General features: G+C 40.1%; 1 protein-coding gene across 1 annotated transcript; it reads right to left on the bottom strand.

Annotated features, from left to right (window-relative positions):
- Positions 1–16,581: 16,581 nt before the first annotated feature.
- On the bottom strand, positions 16,582–18,055 carry LOC113350814. Its single transcript, XM_026594929.1, has 3 exons — positions 17,479–18,055; positions 17,261–17,380; positions 16,582–17,090 (listed from the first exon to the last, which is right to left on the bottom strand). Exons 1-3 carry the CDS (start codon positions 18,053–18,055, stop codon positions 16,582–16,584), a joined length of 1,206 nt encoding a protein of 401 aa, XP_026450714.1.
- Positions 18,056–21,130: the final 3,075 nt, after the last annotated feature.

Raw genomic sequence — 21,130 nt, 5'->3', positions numbered from 1 at the left:
TTGTTTTTTGAGTAAATCTGAGTTTCTAGTTAGGTGAAACAGTTGATCATGGTATGAACGAATTTTGCTCATTTATGAAATGTTTAATGAACAAAGGAGCATTCGCATGCTCTTTGGAGGAATGAAATTACATTTTTGAAAATGCTTGAAATGATGAAGAGGTAGTTTGTTTCATGGATCAGGCATAATAAGCTTTGAGCCATTTGCCATTGATGATGTTTCCTTCCTTTCCTCCATTGATTGCTAAAATTTTGTAGTATCCGCTAGACACTGCTTTGATAACAACATATGGCCCTTCCCATTTAGGAGAGAACTTAGGAGCGGACATGTCTTGTTGAATGTGCTTTGCCGTCTTTAATACCAAATCTCCTACTTGAAATGTTCGAGGTCTTACCATTTTGTTGTAGGCTCTGGAGATCCTCTGTTTGTAAGCTTCCACATATTTTTCCACCTTGGTTCTCCTTGATTCCAGCATATCTAGCTCAGATTCTTGATCTGGAGATTTCGGCCTCATCCCATTGTACACCACTGGATGCTGCAATCCTGGCTGAGGGAACTTTGATTTCTGCTGGAAGTATGGCGTCGGCTCCATAGACAAGGGAATATGGCGAAGTACCGATCGAGCTCCTTGGTGCAGTTCTGTAAGCCCATAGAGCCATGGGTAATTGCTCATGCCATGATCGAGGATTGTCATGAATCGTCCGACTGATAATCCTGACCAAAGTCTTGTTGGTACTTTCTGCTTGACCATTTCCTTGTGGATAGTAAGGCGTGGAGAAGATTTGTTTGATCCCATATTTATTGAGCAGCTTCTCAACATCTTGATTGGCAAAAGGAGTTCCGTTATCTGTGATGATATGCTTAGGAACTCCGAATCTGCATATTATGTGCTCTTTGATGAAGGCGGCAATCGTAACTCCAGTGGTGCTTCGAAGAGGAATAGCTTCGACCCACTTGGTGAAGTACTCTGTCGCAGTGATGATGTATTCATGTTGTTTTGAAGATGCTGGATTGATCTTCCCAATGATATCTAGTCCCCAGCTGTAGAAAGGCCACGGACTATTCACAGAATTCAACGGGAGACAAGGAGTGTGGATGAGATTACCATGGGTTTGGCATTGGTGACACCTCTGAACGTGTGCGGCATCATCTTCCATGGTTGGCCAATAATATTTCTCATGAATTTGAAGAAATAGTTTCCTCTTTCCTTGATGTTCTCCATCATGTACTTCCTTCAGGATTGTAGGGATTTCATGTTCGGCTAAGCACCTCAGTAAATTTCCACCAAAGCTTTTGCGGTATAAGATCCCATCGAGATAGACGAATCTCTTAGCTTTCTGAATGAGTTTGACTGCTTGCTTCTTTTCCAGTGGTAGTTCGTTGTCCCGGAGGTATTTGATGTAAGGCTCCCTCCAGTCCCCAGTGTGGTGGACCGTCAAAACCTCCAAGTGATGAGGAGGTGTTTGGCAATCAGGACAAGATCCTTGTAAAGCTCTTGACTGAGTCTCCATGGATGGCCAGTAGTACCCCATTCTTTGAAGCTTTCTGTAAAGTGTTACCACTAACGTTTGCCCACAGACTTCCTCATGTATGCGCTTGAGCTGTTCTTCCGCTTCGTCGCTCCCAAGACATCGTGATAGAGATCCATCAGGGTTTCGATAGTATAGCCCTCCATGAAGCAAGAAGTAGTTCTTCAATTCCTTGAGGCTGACTTGGCCTTCTGAAATAGAGCTGCTCAATTCATGAATGATGGGTGCTCGCCAATCGTTCGCTGGAATGTCTTCGATCTGAGTGAGCCAAGTCGAAGATACTGTACGCCTCCGTACAGTGATCGTTTTCTGTGCTCCTTCGAATTGCAGCTTGGAGGCGAGAGTTGCTAGGCAATCAGCATGCCTATTGTTAGTCCGTCCAGTATGGACGATCGTTGCGTCAGCAAAATAGGTCAACAGTCGCTGAGCTTCGGTTCTGAATGGAGCAAGTGTGATTTCTTTGAGAGAATATGTTCCATTCATCTGGTTGACCAATAATTTTGAATCTCCCCTTATCTCGAGGTGTGTTGCTCCTGCTTGCTTGGCCAAGATAATCCTAATAGGAAGGCTTCATATTCCGCTGAGTTGTTGGTGCAGTGGAAATCCAACTTGAACGAATGTGAGAAAACTTCACCAGATGGAGACACCAGCACTACGCCCGCTCCTCCGGTGTCACTACTAGGGGTGGCAGACCCATCAAAGTATAGAAGCCATGTTTCTTCCTTGATGACCAAGATGTCTGGGAATTCGCCGGGCACTTCTTCATGTAGTGTTGTTGTGTCTTCCCCTGGAAAAGCAGCGAGCAAGTCTGCTACCGCTTGACCTTTGATGGCTTTAGGTGGCGTGCAAGCTATGTCAAATTCTGACATCTGGAGTAGCCACTTCGCTGGTCTCCCTATCAAGGCTGGCTTTGATAGCAAGAACTTTATGGGATCAGCTTTGGAGATGAGTACGACCCTGTTAGATAGTAAGTAATGTCTGAACTTCTGGATTGCATGTACCAATGCCAGGCATGCCCTTTCGGCCTTTGGATATCGGAGTTGAGCATCTCTCATTGTGCGGCTGAAGTAGTAAATCGGTCGTTCGACGCCTTCGTCGTCTTCCTGAGCGAGGAGTGCGCCGATGGCGACGTCACTGGAGGATGTGTAAAGAATCAGAGGTCGTCCCTGCACTGGAGACCTCATGACGGCCGGTGACAATAATATCCGTTTTATTTTATGGAAAGCTTCTTGTTGAACATTTTTCCAGGTGAAGCTTGCTCCTTTCTTCAGCAGAGGTGTGAACGAAGCAATGAGTTGAGCTAATCCAGGAATGAAGCGTCGAATATAATTTACCTTGCCCATAAAGCTCTGTAGTTCCTTCACGGTACGTGGAGGAGGCATGGTGGTAATAGATTTTGCCTTGTCGGGGTCGACTTTGATCCCTTCAGCCGTGACCAGGAATCCTAAGAATTTTCCGGAAGAAACTCCGAATGCGCACTTTAAAGGATTCATTTTAAATATGTACTCTCTGCACCTTTCGAACACCTGCCTTAGAACTTCGAGATGATATTCTCGAGTCTTCGATTTTACCACCACATCATCAACATAGTCTTCTACTTGCTTGTGCATCATGTCGTGGAATATGGAAGTCATGGCTCGTTGAAAGGTGGCACCAGCATTCTTTCATCCAAAGGGAATCACGGTGTAGTGAAAATTCCCAATGGGAGTCGGAACGCAGTCTTGTTGGCGTTATGTTCATACATCTTGATCTGGTTGTACCCACTGTAGTCGTCCATGAATGAGAACATACCATGACCGCTGGTTGCATCGACGAGCATGTCAATGTTGGGTAGAGGGAAATCATCCTTTGGACAACATTTATTCAAGTTCCTGAAGTCGACACAACATCTGATTTGACCATTTTTCTTCTTAACAGGTACCACATTTGCTAGCCACGTTGGATGAAGAATAGGTTTGATGAACCCTGCTGCCAACAGTTTCTGGATTTCGACCTTGATTTCTCCTCGACTTCGTGTCTAAATTGTCTGGGGTTGTTTGACAGCTTTGGAACCAGGGACGATGTGCAGGTGATGGGTGACGAGTTTGTCATCCAGACCCGGCATTTCTTCGTACGTCCAGGCGAAGACATCTTGATATTTTTCAATAATTTTACCAGCTCGGTCCGCTCCTCTGGTGATAGCGCTGAACTGATCAGGATTGGCCTTGGATCGTCTTCAGTCCCAATGTTGATTGTTTCAAGATCGTCAGTGGTAGAGTCAGTGCCGTCCTGTAGTTGTCGTGGGGCATCTTGGACTTCTTCTTCAAGTGATAGCTCACTCTGACACGATTCTTCATGGTGGGGAGACTTTTCATCGTTCTCCCCGATTAATTGCTAATCTTTCCGTTGGCGATAAATGACTCTCCTACGTCTCGATCGGTCGTGAAGTTTGTCCCTGGAGTTGAGACTTGATCATTATGGAGTTTAGTCGGTGTAATAGGTGACTTGATCACTTTAGCAGCTGAGGATGACGGATCGTTATCAGCCTTCTCGATAGTCTTCCAGCTTGGAAGTAGCGTACTGCGAATCCTGCTTGGAGGTTCCGGGACGCCTTTTTGAGATTCAAGGAACTCAGTATCATAGACAGGAGAATAAGGAGGTGATGAAGCCGGAATGCGAACAATCTTGTTGTCGAGCAGGGCCTTCATGCATTGATGGTATGTTGAAGGAACCACCTTGTTATCATGGATCCATGGGCGTCCCAGTATTATGTGTTAGTCAGGTTCTTGCTCGATCACATGAAACTTTTCTTTCGATCGAATCAGCCCCACCCTCAAATCTATGTATGCGTATCCATATGTATGGCTTTGACTTCCTTCAAATCCTGTCATTAGGATGGGATAGCGAACGATTTTACCTTGTGGGAATCTGGCCATCCTGAGAGTCTTCATAGTGATAATGTTGGTGGTAGCACCGGTGTCAACAAGATCTCTTCTAAATTCGGTGCCTTTGATGAAACCAGTGACATACAATGCTCGGTTGTGTCCTTCATCCGTCATGCGATCTTCTTCTCCAAAAGAGATGTTGTCGATCGAATGCCCAGGCACTAGGGAGACTTCTTCAACTGATGGTGTTGGTGGCATTATTTGCACGCTGGATGATATCTGGTTGAGTGCTGAAAACGTGTCTGTGCGCTGATCCCTGGAGAAGTGCAGGAGTTCACATAGATTTTCAATCAAATGTGTGACCTCTTGTTCCACCGGCTTCTCGTATGTGGTGAAGCTGTTGATTTGAGGGTCAGATGACGCTTCAGTCCCCGGTGTTGAGGCTTCTGGAGCGGAGATACCGCCTAACTCGGACGTTAATCTGATGAGAAAGTCGAGGATGTGGTTTATCGTCTCCTTCATCAGGTCCATGTTCCTGGTATGGACCTCTAGGATTTGAGCCAACTCTGCCAAAGTCGGGAACCCTCTGCTTTCCATGCCGCCAGGTGTAACATGAGGAATGTTGCCGTTTGAAATATTCTGATCTGAATTAGTTGAATTAGTTCTGAGACCAACCATCTTGTGAGATTTTTATATTGCAACCGAGAGAATGATCTCCCACTGTGGTCGCCAATCTGTAGATGGGGAAAAACGATTTGCTGGTTTTTAAGGAATTGAGGAGACGACCGTACGGAGGAGACTCCTCGAACCGAGCGAAATGTTAAACCTCACACAGATGCACCGCTGCAAAGGGGGTGCTTTAGATTCGAGAGATCAATTTGTAGTACTCCGACCTAAATCAAGACAATGACCGTTCCAGAGTAAATTCGGTCACAAGAGGGGATGGGTTGATCTGTAGGAGGGAAGCTGAGAAATGCGTGGAATCAATGGTAATCAAAGATTGTGGGTATGTGAATTCTGAATATGATAAGCTCTGAATGATTGAAATTGCTCAATTGAGAGTAGTTGCTCAATTGATGAGTTGATGATCTTGTGTTGTCGATGTGACGTGAGATTGATGATATTGTTGATGCTGATGATTCAATCATGATTCAGAGACTTATTTATATTGCTGGAATTTTAGACACCATGATCCCATGAAGTGTGACAGTTGATGGAATCAAGGAGTGGGGAAGTGGAGATCGTGTTTGAAACCAGTTGCTCAACGTGTGGAGACTTGGTCGATTTTCCACCCACTACTTCGTGAATTCCTTCAACTGATTGCACGACTTGATCACATTCCATCGTGTGTTTGAACACACGTGCCATAGACCGCCAGACCAAAACCCTAAGTGATACCCCCCCCCCAAGTGACACGATTGACGTCTCGTGGTTTGTTAGTCAATTGATGACTTCGTGGTTTGATGGGACGATGATTCCATGTAGTTGCTGAGTTGAACATGATGTTCTGAAACTCATGAATTGAACATGTCATGAGACAGAGGTATAGTTCTTACGATGAAGTGAGCAAGTATTTCTCATTCGATGGATCGTTGAACCAATATTTCTTGGTTTGAGCAAATATTTATCATCTGAGCAAGTGTTGCTCATGTGATGAATTATTGGCAGCATGACCAAAATATTAATTAAAGTACTGGTTATTGAACCGAGCATAATTAATAAGATTAATGACCATGAGGTCGTCGTAAAATTATTAAGGTTGGAATCTGGAATGATGATCCTTGGATTCAGAAACCCTAATTTGATCAATTGATGATCAATTCATGGTTCGTCGGAATTTTAACCATGGGAAGAAGGAGGGAGCGACTAACTGGGACCGTGGATCAACCATGTAGTGTCCATATGCTCACGTGAGCAAATACAAAAAACTCCTGAAGAGTTGACGATTTGTTGGTGAAAGAATGATCAAATGCTGGTTTAATCATTTATTCCAAAATGCTCGTCTGAGCCTTAGGTGAGAAAACCTAATTAATTATGACGGGGTGAGGGACCGACCATGGGTCATGAAACCGGCCCTAGGTAGTCACATGACGGCCTGATGATCACTTCATGAAAATCCAAAGTGTTTGGAAGAGTTTTGGACCTAATACGAGCAATTGTGCAAATTAGGTCAAAACTGTGAAAATTGATGGGACCGGCTTCCGTGAGCCAAAGAGCCAATCTTAGTCGGTCAAGATAGCGTGCTCGTGTCCCCAAGGCGTCCGTGTCTCAGTCCTGAGAATTTTGATATTTCCTGGCGTGCAATTGAGCATCCATTCGAGAAAATATGTCAAAATTAGGGTTTCGACAAAACTGAGGAAAACACCATGAGATGATGAAAAATAATTATAAAATAAGGAATGAGGAGGCGTGAGACCGCCGTGGTCAAGGCATGGTCGGCCGGTCATGATCACGGTCCCGTGGTGCCTTTTCCTTAATTTTATAATATTTTGATGATTTTATGAAAAATTCATGAATTTTGAGAAATTTGATGAATTTAGGGAGTTTCCATGAATTGAAGGAGTTTTCATGAGTTCAAAGAAGCAAAAAATATTAAAATAATAAAAACAAGGGCGTATGGGACCGTGGGAGGCATGGCCGGCCGGCTTGGGCCGGTCCCACGAGTTTCCTTGATTTTGTGTATTTTTCATGTATTTTTGATGAATTGAGAGAATTTTTCCTAATTTGAGAGAAATACCATGAAATCAAGGAATTTGATGAATTCAAGGAAAACTAATAATAAAATAATAAAACAAAGGGGCGTGTGGGACCGGCTAGGGCATGGCCGGCCGGCCAAGGCCCGGTCCCACAAGTTTTCATAATTTATTTTATTTTATTATTATTTGATGATTTGTGCAAATATACCATGAAATCAAGGAGTTTTTTCATGAAATTAGAGAAATAATAAGAATAATAAGGAACCATGGGGTGTGGGGCCGGCTGGGACCAAGGCATGGCCGGTTGGCCAATGGTCATGCCCCACACTCCTTTCCTTAATTTTATATTATTTTTTATGGATTTATGGAAGTACCATGAAACCGAGGAGTTTCCTCGAGACGAAGGAGATTTGATAAAATGAGAGAATTTTCATCAAATCATGGAAAATAATAAAAATGCATTAAAAATATAAAACTGGCGAGGGATTGACCATGACACAGTCTGTCGGTCGTGTGTCCGTGCTCCCAGCACCCTGGTCAATATTTTTAATTATTTATTATTTTCTTCTCTATTTTGCATAGGTTCATCGTTTCGTTGTATTTTGAAATACTCGTTCGTGGGGTGACTGTTAGTGTATCGTCGTTGAATACACTTTCACCATTTGAATCGGGACTTACTTAGAGGTAGCTCACGCCCGGTTGTCGATTATTTATTACTAATTGTGGAATTCAGTGGAGAATAATTCACAAAACTGAGTAATAAGATGTTTATTATTAATTCATAGGATCAGCTGAGGATTCGACTACGAATTTAGAATAATGAAGTGAGCATTACCATTCCATGGGATCGTAGATTCGACCATAGAATCAGAGTAATTAAGTTTTATCTATTACCATTTATGAGACCAGTTGTGGATTCGATCATGAAATCGGATTAAAGAGATAATATAGTTATTGTTATTCTATGAGATCAAGCCGTGGATTCGATCATAGAATCAGAGCAATTATTTATTGCCATTCCATGGGACCAGTCGTGGATTCGACCGTGGAATAGGAGCAATAATAGATTATTCTGGGAATTCAGTAGTGAATGTCACGACAGAATTAATCTTAATTAGGAATAATTAACTTTGTGGCTCTATACTAGCAGAGCAAGCTGTCTAGGAGCATTAATTATCCCGATATGAGCTTGTCGGTAAGTCATATCCTTTATATAATTAGGGTAAACTTGTTGTTTGTTCCTGAAGACGTTATCGATCTATACTAGCAGAGCAAGCTGTCTAGGAGCCGTCCATCTCGTGATACTATATAGAAATAATCACTGAAAGTATTCGGTATTCATGAGATATGTCGTTGTCCAGTCGTGAGACTACATATCTACATGTACTCTGAGAGAAAGTACTCTCCGTTGAGAATTCGATGAGAGACCCGTGTCTCGATACTCACGTTTGATTGCTGAATCAGAGCTTCATATAATTATGAGTTTACGATTTTAGCCTTTGTCGAAAATCCACCATCTACATCAATTCAAAAAAAGTGAAAAAAAGAAGAAAAAAAATGAAAAAAGAAAAATAAAAGAAAAAATATTATTATTGTTCAATAAAATCGACTGATGGTCCCCTTGTATATGCCAGTTGAGTTGATCTAGAATTAAGATTGTCGACTGCTGATTCCCTTGTATATGCTAGCTGAGTAGATATTAGAATTCAGACCAGTATCTCAATCCATTAGGTCATAGGTTCATTTTGGCGGTGACCTTCAGACAGATATGGGAAACACCGTTCACTTTGGTCAACATTCGCAAACATCTATTTCTATATCCATCTTCTTAATCTATCCATGTGTGATTGTGGTTAGTCAGATTCTGAGTATTGTGGTTTGTTCGACTTTCTGAGTAGAGCTTTGTTTACTTATATATGAGTTTGATTTGTATCAAGGTACCTCCTCCTGTAGTCATTTTGGATTCGTTCGTAGACTCTTCACAGGTAGTTGGAATTTGGAGTAAAAGGTTTTGTAGGTACACCTCTTGTAAACCTTCACGAGACTAAAACTCGTCCACTAGGGACACCTAGGGGTTCAAAGTCTTGTTATACGTGTTAAGTGTGACCGTAGCCTCGACGAGATGGAGTTGTATGTATCTTTTAGAATTATTTTGCTTGATTTGCTCAAGGACTAGCAAAGTCTAAGTGTGGGGGAATTTGATAGGTGTCTAAAACAACTTAATATTTATCTATTGTTTATGCTTTCTTTGTTAAGTTTTCTTGTGAAATTATGTATCTTATGTTTGTTTTTGACTGTTTAGGTACTTTGGAGTCATTTGGAACAAAAGAAGAAGAAACAGGGCAAAAGTGCCATTTCATGTGCAACTGCTGTTGGAGACGGACTATTTCTCATTATTTGCTTCTATTTCTTAATTTCTGTCTGAAAAGCATGTCAGCTTAGTGATGCAAATATCTGTCTGAAAAGCACGAGTGCTTTAGTGATGAAGAGAAATTGAAGAGAAGAAGTGGGTCTGAGAAATAAAAGACGGTTGTTGTTGGTGAAAGAATTCAAGGGAAGAAAAAGCGTCAAAAGTGGATTGCATCCTTGCACGCGGCTAAAGCTAATTGGAGGCCAAGAACATTGTCAGCAAAACTGGAGCTGAAAGGGCAGAGAAATGCAAGGAACTGGACATGGAATGAAGTCCAAGTGTAGTGTGGCAGTAGTGGGTGTTGGGCCTGCTGGCTATTGTCATGGGCTTATAATACTTGCAGTATCTAAGCTAACTTGCACAGCCGCTGGAAGAAAAGTGAGTACATCTAAACTACAAGAGATAATCATTGCAGTTTACACATGAGTATTGCACATTGTGCTAGTAAAGAAATGAAACTTAGGTTTCATTGATGCCCAAATTCGTGAAGAGACGATAGATTAGGTGCATTTCCTTGTCACCAGCTTGTGAGCAGAGAAAGAGATGGGTCTCTGTTGCTATTGATCTAGCCATGGCCGGGGGGTTTGTTTTTGCAGAATGGAGACAGGGGTTTAGAGCAATCAAGACACACATGGAATGGCAGAGTCAGATGTGTGGTTCAGGCGAGATTTTGAGCTGAAATTCGGTGAAATTGTGTTGCTGCCATGTCTGATTTTGGGGAATCTATAATGGGTATTTGCCAGGGTCCATCAAGAGCTTTTGTAGCTCAACTTGCAGGCTGAAATGAGTTCGAAATGATGAGCAGTTGATGGAGTTTGAAGACCAATTGGAGATAATGGTGTTGTTGGTTGATAAGTGGGTCTGGATTTGAAGATTTATGATTGTTGAATAGTTTGTGAACTATGAGTTTGTTGTGAATTGAATTTACAGGTATTTGGGTAAGTTTAGAAGCTATAGAAAGTTCAATGTCACATCAACATGAGAATGGCACATCATGTGTTCGATAAAAGGCGTGAATGACTTTTTCTTCAAGCTCAGCTGCTGTTAGTTGAGCCTATGTACAAGGGCTGTTGCTGCAATGGTTTGTGTTGGTATTTAACTGGTTCTGGAGTCTGTAATGGGTAGATTGAGATGAGTTCCAGCAGCTGCTAAGACAAGGAAGAGCTAGGTACAGAGATGGCTTGATGCTGGTGGTTTTGGCTTGAGCTTGGAGGTGATATGGCGAGTTCTTGAGCTGAATTACAGCTGTAATATGTTGCCGCTACAACCAGATTGGTGGTTTGTTCTACATGGGTTCGTATGGACAGCAGGAGTATGTAAGAATATGGAATTGAACTGAATTTGTATGAAGCTGGCGGTACAGAGTTTATGAATGGGGTTTTGCGTTAGACATCAGTTGCAAGAAATGTTGCAGCAGGATATGATTTAATGGCAGTTTAAGACTTGTTTGATGCTATGAATTGTGGTTGGATTTGGAGGGTTCAGGACTCGATAAAGGAGCTGGAGATATCATGGACGGATGGGTACATAGTGGTTCGCAGAAAGGGCTCAATGGTTCATGGTTCAGTGGTTGTGCGCGAGGGTTGTGTGGCATTGGCTTTGACATGATTTAGAAGCCAACAAGGTAAGCTAACTTGGGTACCAGTTTGTCTTGATTTTGGATATGGACTGAGCCGTGAAAACAGGTTAAGAACATGACTTTTTGCCGAGAATTTTGGGAGTTGAATGGTTGGGATTTGAAGCTACAGTATTTGTGAACAACTGGGTTTGTTGGAAACTGTGGAAGTTACGATTTCACAGGGCAGAGAAGACATATAAAAAAGGAGGCGCAAGTTACAGCAAAGACCCAACCTTTGATCATCGGAGAAAGGGCGCAACAACTGTTCGACAGAAGCTGAAGTTGAACCTAGCTTCCAGGAGTAGTCTAGCAGCAGCAACTCTGGTTTGCTGCCTGGTTTATTCTCAACTTTCTTTCTTTTAAACATCATTAAGCCATAAACCTTATTTTTGAGAACATATGATTATGAGTAGCTAAACCTATTTTTGATTAAGGGCGATTTCAAAGCCCGGAATATGAACTTACAATCGATATGAAATAGCTTTTTCTTTCGCAATTATTTTCGTTATTGTTCGATTTCTAATATGCTAATATTGTTTATGAGTTATGTTTTAATTGTTTAAGTTCGAAATTGAATGATTAATTCATACCTCTATTGCTAGTTTAGAATTTCTTCGACCTGTAATTGTCTAGAAACTATAAACGCAAGTAGCGATATATGGGTATTGATGATGGGACTTTGTTAAGTACCCGTATGTAGAAATTGACACTATTAGGTGATTCAAGCTTTTGAATTCATCACTAGGAGCAACCTTATCTCACAAAACTTAGAGCATTTGTTTAAGTCATACCTAGAGAGCGTACTTCTAGGAAACTTGGCAAGTAGAATCCGGTAGTCGAGCGCTTCCGTATCCGGTGAGCTTAGGAGATAATAGCGGGATAGTTGAGCGTACTAATTATCCTAGGGTTGTTAGTAACGAGATAATGCGAAGAGCATGCTATATATCAATTAGGTTTATATTCCGTGGTCTAGAATGAATCCTTAATCAATTCCATCTCATATTTGAATATAATATTACAATTTTCATATTTTCTACAACAAAGTAATCTTGCTAAGAGTATTTCCATAACAACTTCTGCTTCATACCTCCCTTGGGACGAATCTGCTTTCATTGTACTACTTGCTAGTGTAAATAGAAGTAGAAAATATTATTTGCGAGTTTGACACCTCGTCATTGCAATATAAATAAGTCTATGAATTCACGATTGAATAACCAGGAATTCTCATCTGAACAAGAACTCCCAACAGAGCAAAATTCAATCAATCATCAGAACTTACTCGAACTCAACAGTTCACTTACAGAAATCTACAACATATCCACAATTCTCGATCATCATTGATCTCACACACACTTCTCAGCTTCCCTCCTACAGATCGACCCTCATCCCTTTTTGTGACCGGATTGACTCTGGAACGACCATTGTCTTGGTTTAGGCCGGAGTCCTACAGATTGATCTCTCGAACTCAAAGAACTCCCGTGCAGTGCATCTGTTTGAAAAATGTTTAAGCAATTTACTCGGTCGAGGAGTCCCCGCCCGCACGGTCGTCTCTTCACTTTCCTAAAAAAACCATCAAATCGTTTTCACCCATCAACAAGTATTTTATATATATTTAATATATTTACCGAGTATTTCTGTATTTATACTGTACTCACCTATGAAACGAATATACATTGGTTAACTGGACAACTCCTAGATAGATCGGCCTCTAATACAGAGCGATATTGTCCTGAAAATGCCACTGGTGCTGGTCGCAATTCCTCTTCATATGTTCTTTGATTATGCAAAATATACCTTCAAGACATACTCTTATTCTCGAATAAATATCAAGCTCCTATGTGGATATCCATTAGTATGAGCAGTGTTGCTCAAGTTGCATTAATTTCATAGCTGAATTACTTGAACTCATTCGACACATGTTTACAACGATATTTAGACCCTCATTGAGCATATCGACTTACTATTGTGCTCAAGGATCCTCTATATGAACTTGGTTTGGATACAAGTTTGTCCATATAAATCTTCAATACTGGAAGCCTATTAGCTAATCTTGTATTCATTCAATCGAATGAATTCCTAAGTTTAACCATAACAATTCTTAGTTGAATCTATAAAATTACCCTAATATTTTTCACTGCAAAGAGCACCAGATTTTTGGCTTGTGCATTGTCAGGCTCCGACGCCACTGGCATCACAAGATACTCCATGTTACTTAACACCCTCAGAGGCAAATACAAATAGCACTAAATATGGATTATGGAAGGGAAGCGCACATTGGCGCTTGCCAAAGCTAGCACTAGCCATGCTAACGGCGCTCTCACCATGACGATGTCCTAAGCTAGCACCAAAAAAATTTGATTCACCTAGTGTCTTTTTTATTATGTAAAAATTAAAATACAAAAAGATTTATATAGTCACAACGATGTTAAGGCTTGAACATAATATTATGTGTTATATCAGAAATAAAAAATATTCAGCTCAAACAAATAATTTCGTCAGCAGACAACACTGATATTTAAAATAATAAATTTAGAAAATTCTTATTTACGGAATGCTGGCTTCTCCGGTTTAACCTACTGATACAACAAAATGGATGGTGTGCATTAAATTATGTAACTTTACGTGGCTTAGAAAATTTTGAAAGCACTTCAATATTAAGCTTGTCCCGCGCGCGCCATCCAAATGAGTTGGCTGGGCATCTTGGCTAGATTTATTTCACACTCCAAAATCTTTTACTATCTAGACGGTGGCAAACCACTGTCCCCATGTCAAATATACCAACTAGGTAATATCTTTTATAACTACTATTATTTTTGCATCAAACGCGAGGTTCATTTTCATTTTGATAATAAAATCGTCAAATAATTTTACAAAAAATATGATTTGTATACACTTTATATAGATATGTTAATTTATTTTTGTCAACGAGATTAACTCACTAAGGTTAACACATCAATACGAGATACTTGTACCAGGTGGCTAGTGGCAAAAAGATTATCAATGAGGTGGATAAATTCAATCACGATGAGATTAAAGGTGAATTTGTGAACTGTTTTCTTCGATCTCTTCAAGGAACCACACTCGTGAAGGTGACATCTACACAATGAGGCTACAATGAAATATCCAAGAGAAGCAAAAATGGATATAAGGACCATTCGGTGATGAAAAAATTTGGTCTACCATCAAGAATTGTGGAAATAATAAATCACCAGGGTCTGATGAGCTCAATTTAGAACTTTTAAAGTAGCTTGGACAATTATGAAACAATAATAAATGATTTTACATTGAAGAAGGTGAACTGGAAACTAAAATGTTCACTATGAAAAGTAAGAAGCTAGTAAACGAACTCAATTCAAACCAATAAGTCTAGTTTGTAGCACATTGTAATTTATCTCAAAGGAAATGCCTAGAAGGTTCAAAACATTGACACCTAAAATCATCTTCGGAGCATCAAGGTGTCTTAGTCAAAGGTAAGCAAATTCATAATTGGGGTCCTCGTTGCAGGGGAGATGATAGATGCAAGGTTGAAAGCAGAAACACCAGGAGTTTTGTGATGATTAGGCATTGAGAATCCTTTTGATAATGTGAATTGGCACTTAATATACAATATCCTGGGGGAACTGGTTTTGGTTCAAAATGAAGAAATTGGATGTTAGAGCATTGCTCGGTTGAACCCACTAGCGTTGGTATGTCAAGTTAGTTGTCAATTTTAGTTGCCAAAATGCATTCTTGATTTAGTATACTAAAGATAGTTTCGGACTAGATCAAGTCTAAGAAGTAGAATCGAAGGTATCCTTGATGGATGAAGTTTGAAGACTACAAGAAGACATCAACAAGGACTTCATCAACAAAGGTATGTGGTAATTGATTTCATTTGGATTCTTATTCAATTCTACCTTTCTAAATCTATCGAAACAAATGCTCACTCTATGGAACAATTCCTATGACGGTAAATGTACATTTATGTATATATACTCGAGGTTATTTGATCCAAAACTTTTGTGGCAATAACCTTTATTCTTGGAAAGTTTCTCATGTTATAGTGAATGAGCTTACGAATTCGAGCCAAGAATCACTCAATTCCGAGTTATAACGATGAAGTTATGAGTGATTTATTAAAGTAATAATTATAAGTGTTGTTGTAATTGTTACAGTTCGTTAGTAGGAAACAATCCATGAACTGTTTGTAACGTTTCACGGACTTGAGCCCAATTACGTGACTAGAAGCCATTTTTGGTCATGTAATTGGTGTTTCCTTATCTAGGCAAGATAGCTATTACTCCAAACATATTTAATTACCATATTAAAGTGTTTGTGATTCCTTCCTAAGTTAAAATGTGATTTATTCACATAAATACAATATTTGCTAATTAATTATTTATTTAATTATTTTGGCAAGAGTTGTAACTTAGGAAAGTGTTGTATCCCTACAACAATTTGAACAAACAGAAAATAGAATTTGGTGATAAACACCTCCTAAATCAACAGATTCAGGCCAAAATTTGTGCCAGAGGCACAACCAAATAATATTTCATAAAAATAATATTCAGGTAATGAAGAGAGATAACTCTTCTTACACATTTACGCAACAAATAAATGAACCCTTAATAGACTCAATCGGTGACAGACGCGTGGCAAGCCATCAACGGTCCACAACTCACCCAATTACAGCCTGTCTGAATTATTAAGGCACACACTGAATACTAAGGGCAGACCACAGAGTGGTTTATTCAAGAGGGATGCAACATTGCCTACCCCTGAAAATTGTCCTTGTCCTCAAGGACAAATCTAGGGTAATGAGACTTAATATTAGAGAGGTCCTCCCAGGTTGCATCCTCAGCAGATGAATCTGTCCATTGAATGAGAAGTTGGCGCACCAATTGGTTATCCCTGAGCATTGATCTAGTCTTCAACACTTTCTCTGGCAGCATAATAACTTCATTATTGAGATCAACAACAGGTAGTGTGGGAGATGGAGTGTGTTTCATACCAATGTGTTGTTTCAGCGGGGATACATGGAATACTGGATGTATCCTTGAATGTGAAGGTAACTCAAGTTTGTAAGCAACATCACCTACCTTGTAAGACTTTGAAAGGCCCATAGTATTTTGAAGAGAGTTTAAAGTTTCTTCTGAGAGACACTGAAGCTTGTATGTAGGGCTGAAGTTTGAGGTAGACCAAATCCCCTTCTTGGAAAGTTCTCTCCACTCTGGAAGTGTCAGCATAAAGCTTCATCCTTGCATGTGACTGGCGTAGTGATTCTTTGATTATGTCTAGCATGAAATCTCTGGACTTCAAGTAAGTCTCTACAGCATCCACTGAAGTAGTAGAAGTAGATGGGAAAGCTAGATGGGGAGGTAAATAACCATAGAGGGCTTGAAATGGGGACATTTTGAGACCCCTGTGGAAACTGGTGTTGTACCACCACTCTGCAAGGGACAACCAATTGCTCCAGCTTCTTGGTTTATGACCTGCTACTTAAATAGTTTTCCGTACAAGCATTCACCCTCTCAGTCTGACCATCAGTTTGAGGGTGATAAGCAGAGCTTAAATTCAAACATGTGCCCAAAGCCTTGAATAAGTCAGTCCAAAACTTGCTTGTAAAGACCTTGTCTCTATCTGACACAATTGAGGCAGGCAAACCATGCATCTTGAAAATTTGATTGAAAAAAACTTGTGCCACAGAGGAAGTAGTGTATGGGTGTTGCAGGGCAATAAAATGAGCATATTTAGTAAGCCTGTCAACCACAAATAGGATGACATTCTTCTTGTTGCTTGGTGGCAGACCATCAATGAAGTCCATTGTTATATGTTGCCAAGCATAATCTGGTACAGGGAGAGGTTGGAGAAGGCCAGCAGAATTTGTGGTGTCACTTTTGTTTCTTTGACATGTATCACAATGAGACACAAATAGTAAGACATCCTTTTGAGGCCTTGCCAGTAAAAATGTGCTTTTGCTCTGGCATATGTATCCTGTATACCAGAATGTCCTCCCACAACAGAATTATGTAGAGAATCTAATAGTGCTTGCCTTATGTTGCCACTAGTACCAATATATAGTTTGTTGTTGTACCTTAGTATGCATTCTGTGTAGGTAAAGTGTTCAATACTAGAAGGATTGAGCAGTAGTTTAGAAATGATACCTTGAGCCATCTCATCATCAGTATAGCTGGAAAGTACTTCATGAGCCCATGCTGGTGTAGAGGCAGCCAATAAATTACACTGAGCTGAATCAGGAGATCTTCTGGAAAGGGAATCTGCCACTACACTGCCATGACAATGGCTAGAAACTCCTTTTCATATGTGGATAATGCACTAGCTCTTGGACCTAGTGGTTTTCTAAAGTAAGAAATGGGCTTGCCTTCTTGGAGTAATACAACTCCAATACATGAAGCACTAGCATCACTTTCAACCACAAAAGTTTTAGTAGAGTCTGGTAATGCCAATACTGGAGTTGTTGACATGGCTATCTTAAGTTGCTCAAAAGCTGATGTTGTTGTTGAGGTCCAGAGAAAAGAGTTATTCTTTAGAAGATCAGTAAGTGGTTTACTGATTGCTCCATAATTCCTGACAAACTTCCTATAGTAGCCTGTAAGCTCAAGGAATCCCCTTAATTCTTTGAGAGTGGAGGGTGTTGTCCAAGTTTGCATACAAGCAATTTTACTTGGATCAACACAAACACCTGCAACTGTAATAATATGTCCCAAGTATTCCAATGAAGGCTGGCCAAAACAGCATATAGAGAGCTTATCATACAGTTGATGTTGTCTTAACAGGGAGAATGTAAACCTGAGATGCTCCAAGTGCTCAGTCATGCTCTTGCTGTAGATGAGAATATCATCAAAAAATACCAGTATGAATTTCCTTATTGCAGGTTGAAAGATCTCATTCATTAATGCTTGAAAAGTGGCTGGTGCATTAGTGAGGCCAAATGACATCACTTTAAATTCATATCGCCCTTGATGTGTTCTGAATGCAGTTTTAAAAATGTCTGAGAGATGCACTCTGATTTGATGATATCCAGCTCTTAAGTCAATTATGGTGAAGATAATGGCTCCATTCAATTCATCCAATAATTCTTCAATAATTGGAATGGGAAACTTGTTGTTAGAGCATAGCTCGGTCAACCTCGCATGCGTTGCTATCTCAAGAATGTTTGTCAATGTTAGTGATCAAAACTACAAGTCTTGATTTCTAGCCTACATAGTTAAGTCTCGGACTAGGATAGAAAAGTGTAGTTGAGCTCAAGGACTTCATGGCGATTCATCATACAACGACGAAGATATATACAAGGAACCGTGGAACTTCATCAACAAAAAGGTATGTGGAGACTTGAACTTATCTATCACTCAAAAGTCTATCTCTTCTATCTCCTACTTTTTATGAGACAAAAGTCGTATGCTATATAGACTAGGTCATACACATTTGACATTTCGAGCTGAGCATTCGTTGCTTATCTTTTATCTCGAAATCGTGTATTGGTAAAGCGTTTCGCTTTGATCAAGTTTATCTTCACCTAGTGACGAAAGTCATGAAAAGTTTCAATCACTTTGAGAATTGCTCTGACGTGAATCGGTCTGTGAATAACGGCTACATGGCGTCCTCTGAGAATGTCTCAATGATTGAAATAAGAGTTTAGATTACATAACCATGTATTCCTTTAACCGAACTTTTCGAACTTTGTTGATCAAGAGAAATCGGGAGGATTGTGGAATTGGCTTGCCAAGTCTGCGAACCCAGTCCGCAGACTCAGTCCGCGAACTGCCGGAAGTTCTCGACCGAGAATTTCTGCTGGATTTTCCAAAACTCGTTTGTATGCTAAGTCCGCGAACTGGCGGAAGTTCTTTCCGAGAATTTCTGCTGAGTTTGGAAAACTCAACCGATTAACTTAAGTCCGCGAACTTGTTTGTGAACTTAAGAGGTTATGATCTAAAGATGTGCTTAGAACATGAAACATTAAATTACTAAGGAATGCTTTATGCAAACCGTGGCTATAATGTTCATGAGTCGATTCAACCGAATCGAATCATCTTTGTTTCAATTGTGTATTTTGTAGTTACATAAGATCTCATAGCAATTGAACAACTCTTTAACTAATTCATTTGAGTCAATTGAACTAGTTATGGTAAAGAAGAACAAGGTTAATATGAAATGCTCATATGTTAACCTTTTGGGTTACTATGTTGAACCAACATACACGTACACGTTTGGGCATGGTTTTCACGAACCCAGTAAACGTCTACCCAAGTGTTTGTGACAAGCTAAGTTTTCGATCTAACGGTTGAGAAATATTAGCTTGAATCTAAATCAAGTTTTCATCTAACGGTGAACAAGGATTGCTTTGTACCTAAGGAGAAACCCTGATTTGAAGGCTATATAAAGGAGACATCTAGCATTGTGCAAAAATAATCCCCACACGTATGTGTGCTACTAGTGCGCCCGCTAGAGTCGATCTCCATTAACCTTTGATTTTCTTCTCTAAAATCAGGTTAACGACTTAAAGACTTCATTGGGATTTTGAAGCCAGACCGATACTACTTTATCGTAGTTGTGTGATCTGATCTTGCATCTTCTATCGTACGAGTATAATCGATTGATTGGCTTGAGATCGTGAGAGTTCTCCGATAGGCAAGATAAAGAAATCACAAACATCTTCGTCTCACTGTTTGTGATTCCTCGACAATCCGCTTGTGTAATCAGGAAGGATTGTAGAGAGGTGATTGATTAATCTAGGCTATTCTTCGGGAATATAAGACCGTATTATCAATTGGTTCCTATTCACCTTGATTTTATATCAAAAGACGGAACAAAACCTAGGGTTTATCTGTGGGAGACAGATTTATCCTTTGATAGACTTTTCTATGTGAGACAGATCTGTTTATTATCAAGTCTGTGATTTTGGGTTGCAGCAACTTTTGGTTGTGGGTGAGATCAGCTAAGGGAATCAAGTGCGCAGTATCCTTCTGGGATCAAAGGCGTAGGAGTACAACTGTACCTTGGATCGGTGGGAGACTGATTGGGATTCAACTATAGTCCAGTCCGAAGTTAGTTTGCAGTAGGCTAGTGTCTGTAGCGGCTTAATACAGTGTGTATTCAATATGGACTAGGTCCCAAGGTTTTTCTGGATTTGCGGTTTTCTCGTTAACAAAATTTCTGGTGTCTGTGTTATTTTTTTTCCGCATTATATTTTATATAATTGAAATAATACAGGTTGTGCATTCGTGATCATCAATTGGAAATCCAACCTTTGGTTGTTGATTGATATTGATTGATCCTTGGACATTGGTCTTTGGTACCGTCCAAGTATTCCTTGTATTTGATAAAGACTCGTTATTGTTTTTAGCTTGAGTAAAAATCAAATCAAGAGAGAGATATTAACTCCTTGATATACTTTTATCTAGATTGAGTCTGACTGTCTAGTTGATTCTCTAGCAAAGTATTTCGGAGTTAGTCTATACATATTGCTAAGTGAAATATTGGGTGGTGTTGTTAGACCCCCGCTTTTTCAATTGGTATCAGAGCAGGCAAACACGTTCAAGACCTAACACGTATGTGTTTGTAGCGATCTGACTCTATGGACAGAGGTGCTATCTCTATTAACGTACCACCGGTCCTCGATGGTTCCAATTACTTATGGTGGAAAATTTATATGCGAGCTTTTCTTCAATCGCGTGATTTTCAATCATGGGTATATGTGGTGAATAGTTATGATGCGCCCGTTGTTGCAGCTGGAGACGGAACTGTTCCCAAGAATATTGGTGAATATAATGCTGCCGAGATTCTTGCTGCAAAACAGAATTCTGAATGGTTAAATGCTATCATACATGCCATTGCCCCAAGTCTTCAACACCATGTGTCTAATTGCACTAGGTCTAAAGATGCTTGGGATATCTTAGAAACCGTATTTGAAGGAAACTCCGGTGAAAAGGAAGCTAGGCTTCAAAACCTTAATTCCGATTGTGAAGAAACATTTGATGAGTTTAATCACAAAGCGTATGAAATTGTTAATGCCT

The sequence above is a fragment of the Papaver somniferum genome, chromosome 1 (genome assembly GCF_003573695.1).
Source record: "Papaver somniferum cultivar HN1 chromosome 1, ASM357369v1, whole genome shotgun sequence".
Lineage (NCBI taxonomy): Eukaryota > Viridiplantae > Streptophyta > Magnoliopsida > Ranunculales > Papaveraceae > Papaver > Papaver somniferum.
The sequence above is the reverse complement of the archived record's forward strand: the minus strand, read 5'-3'. Positions and strand labels throughout refer to the sequence as shown.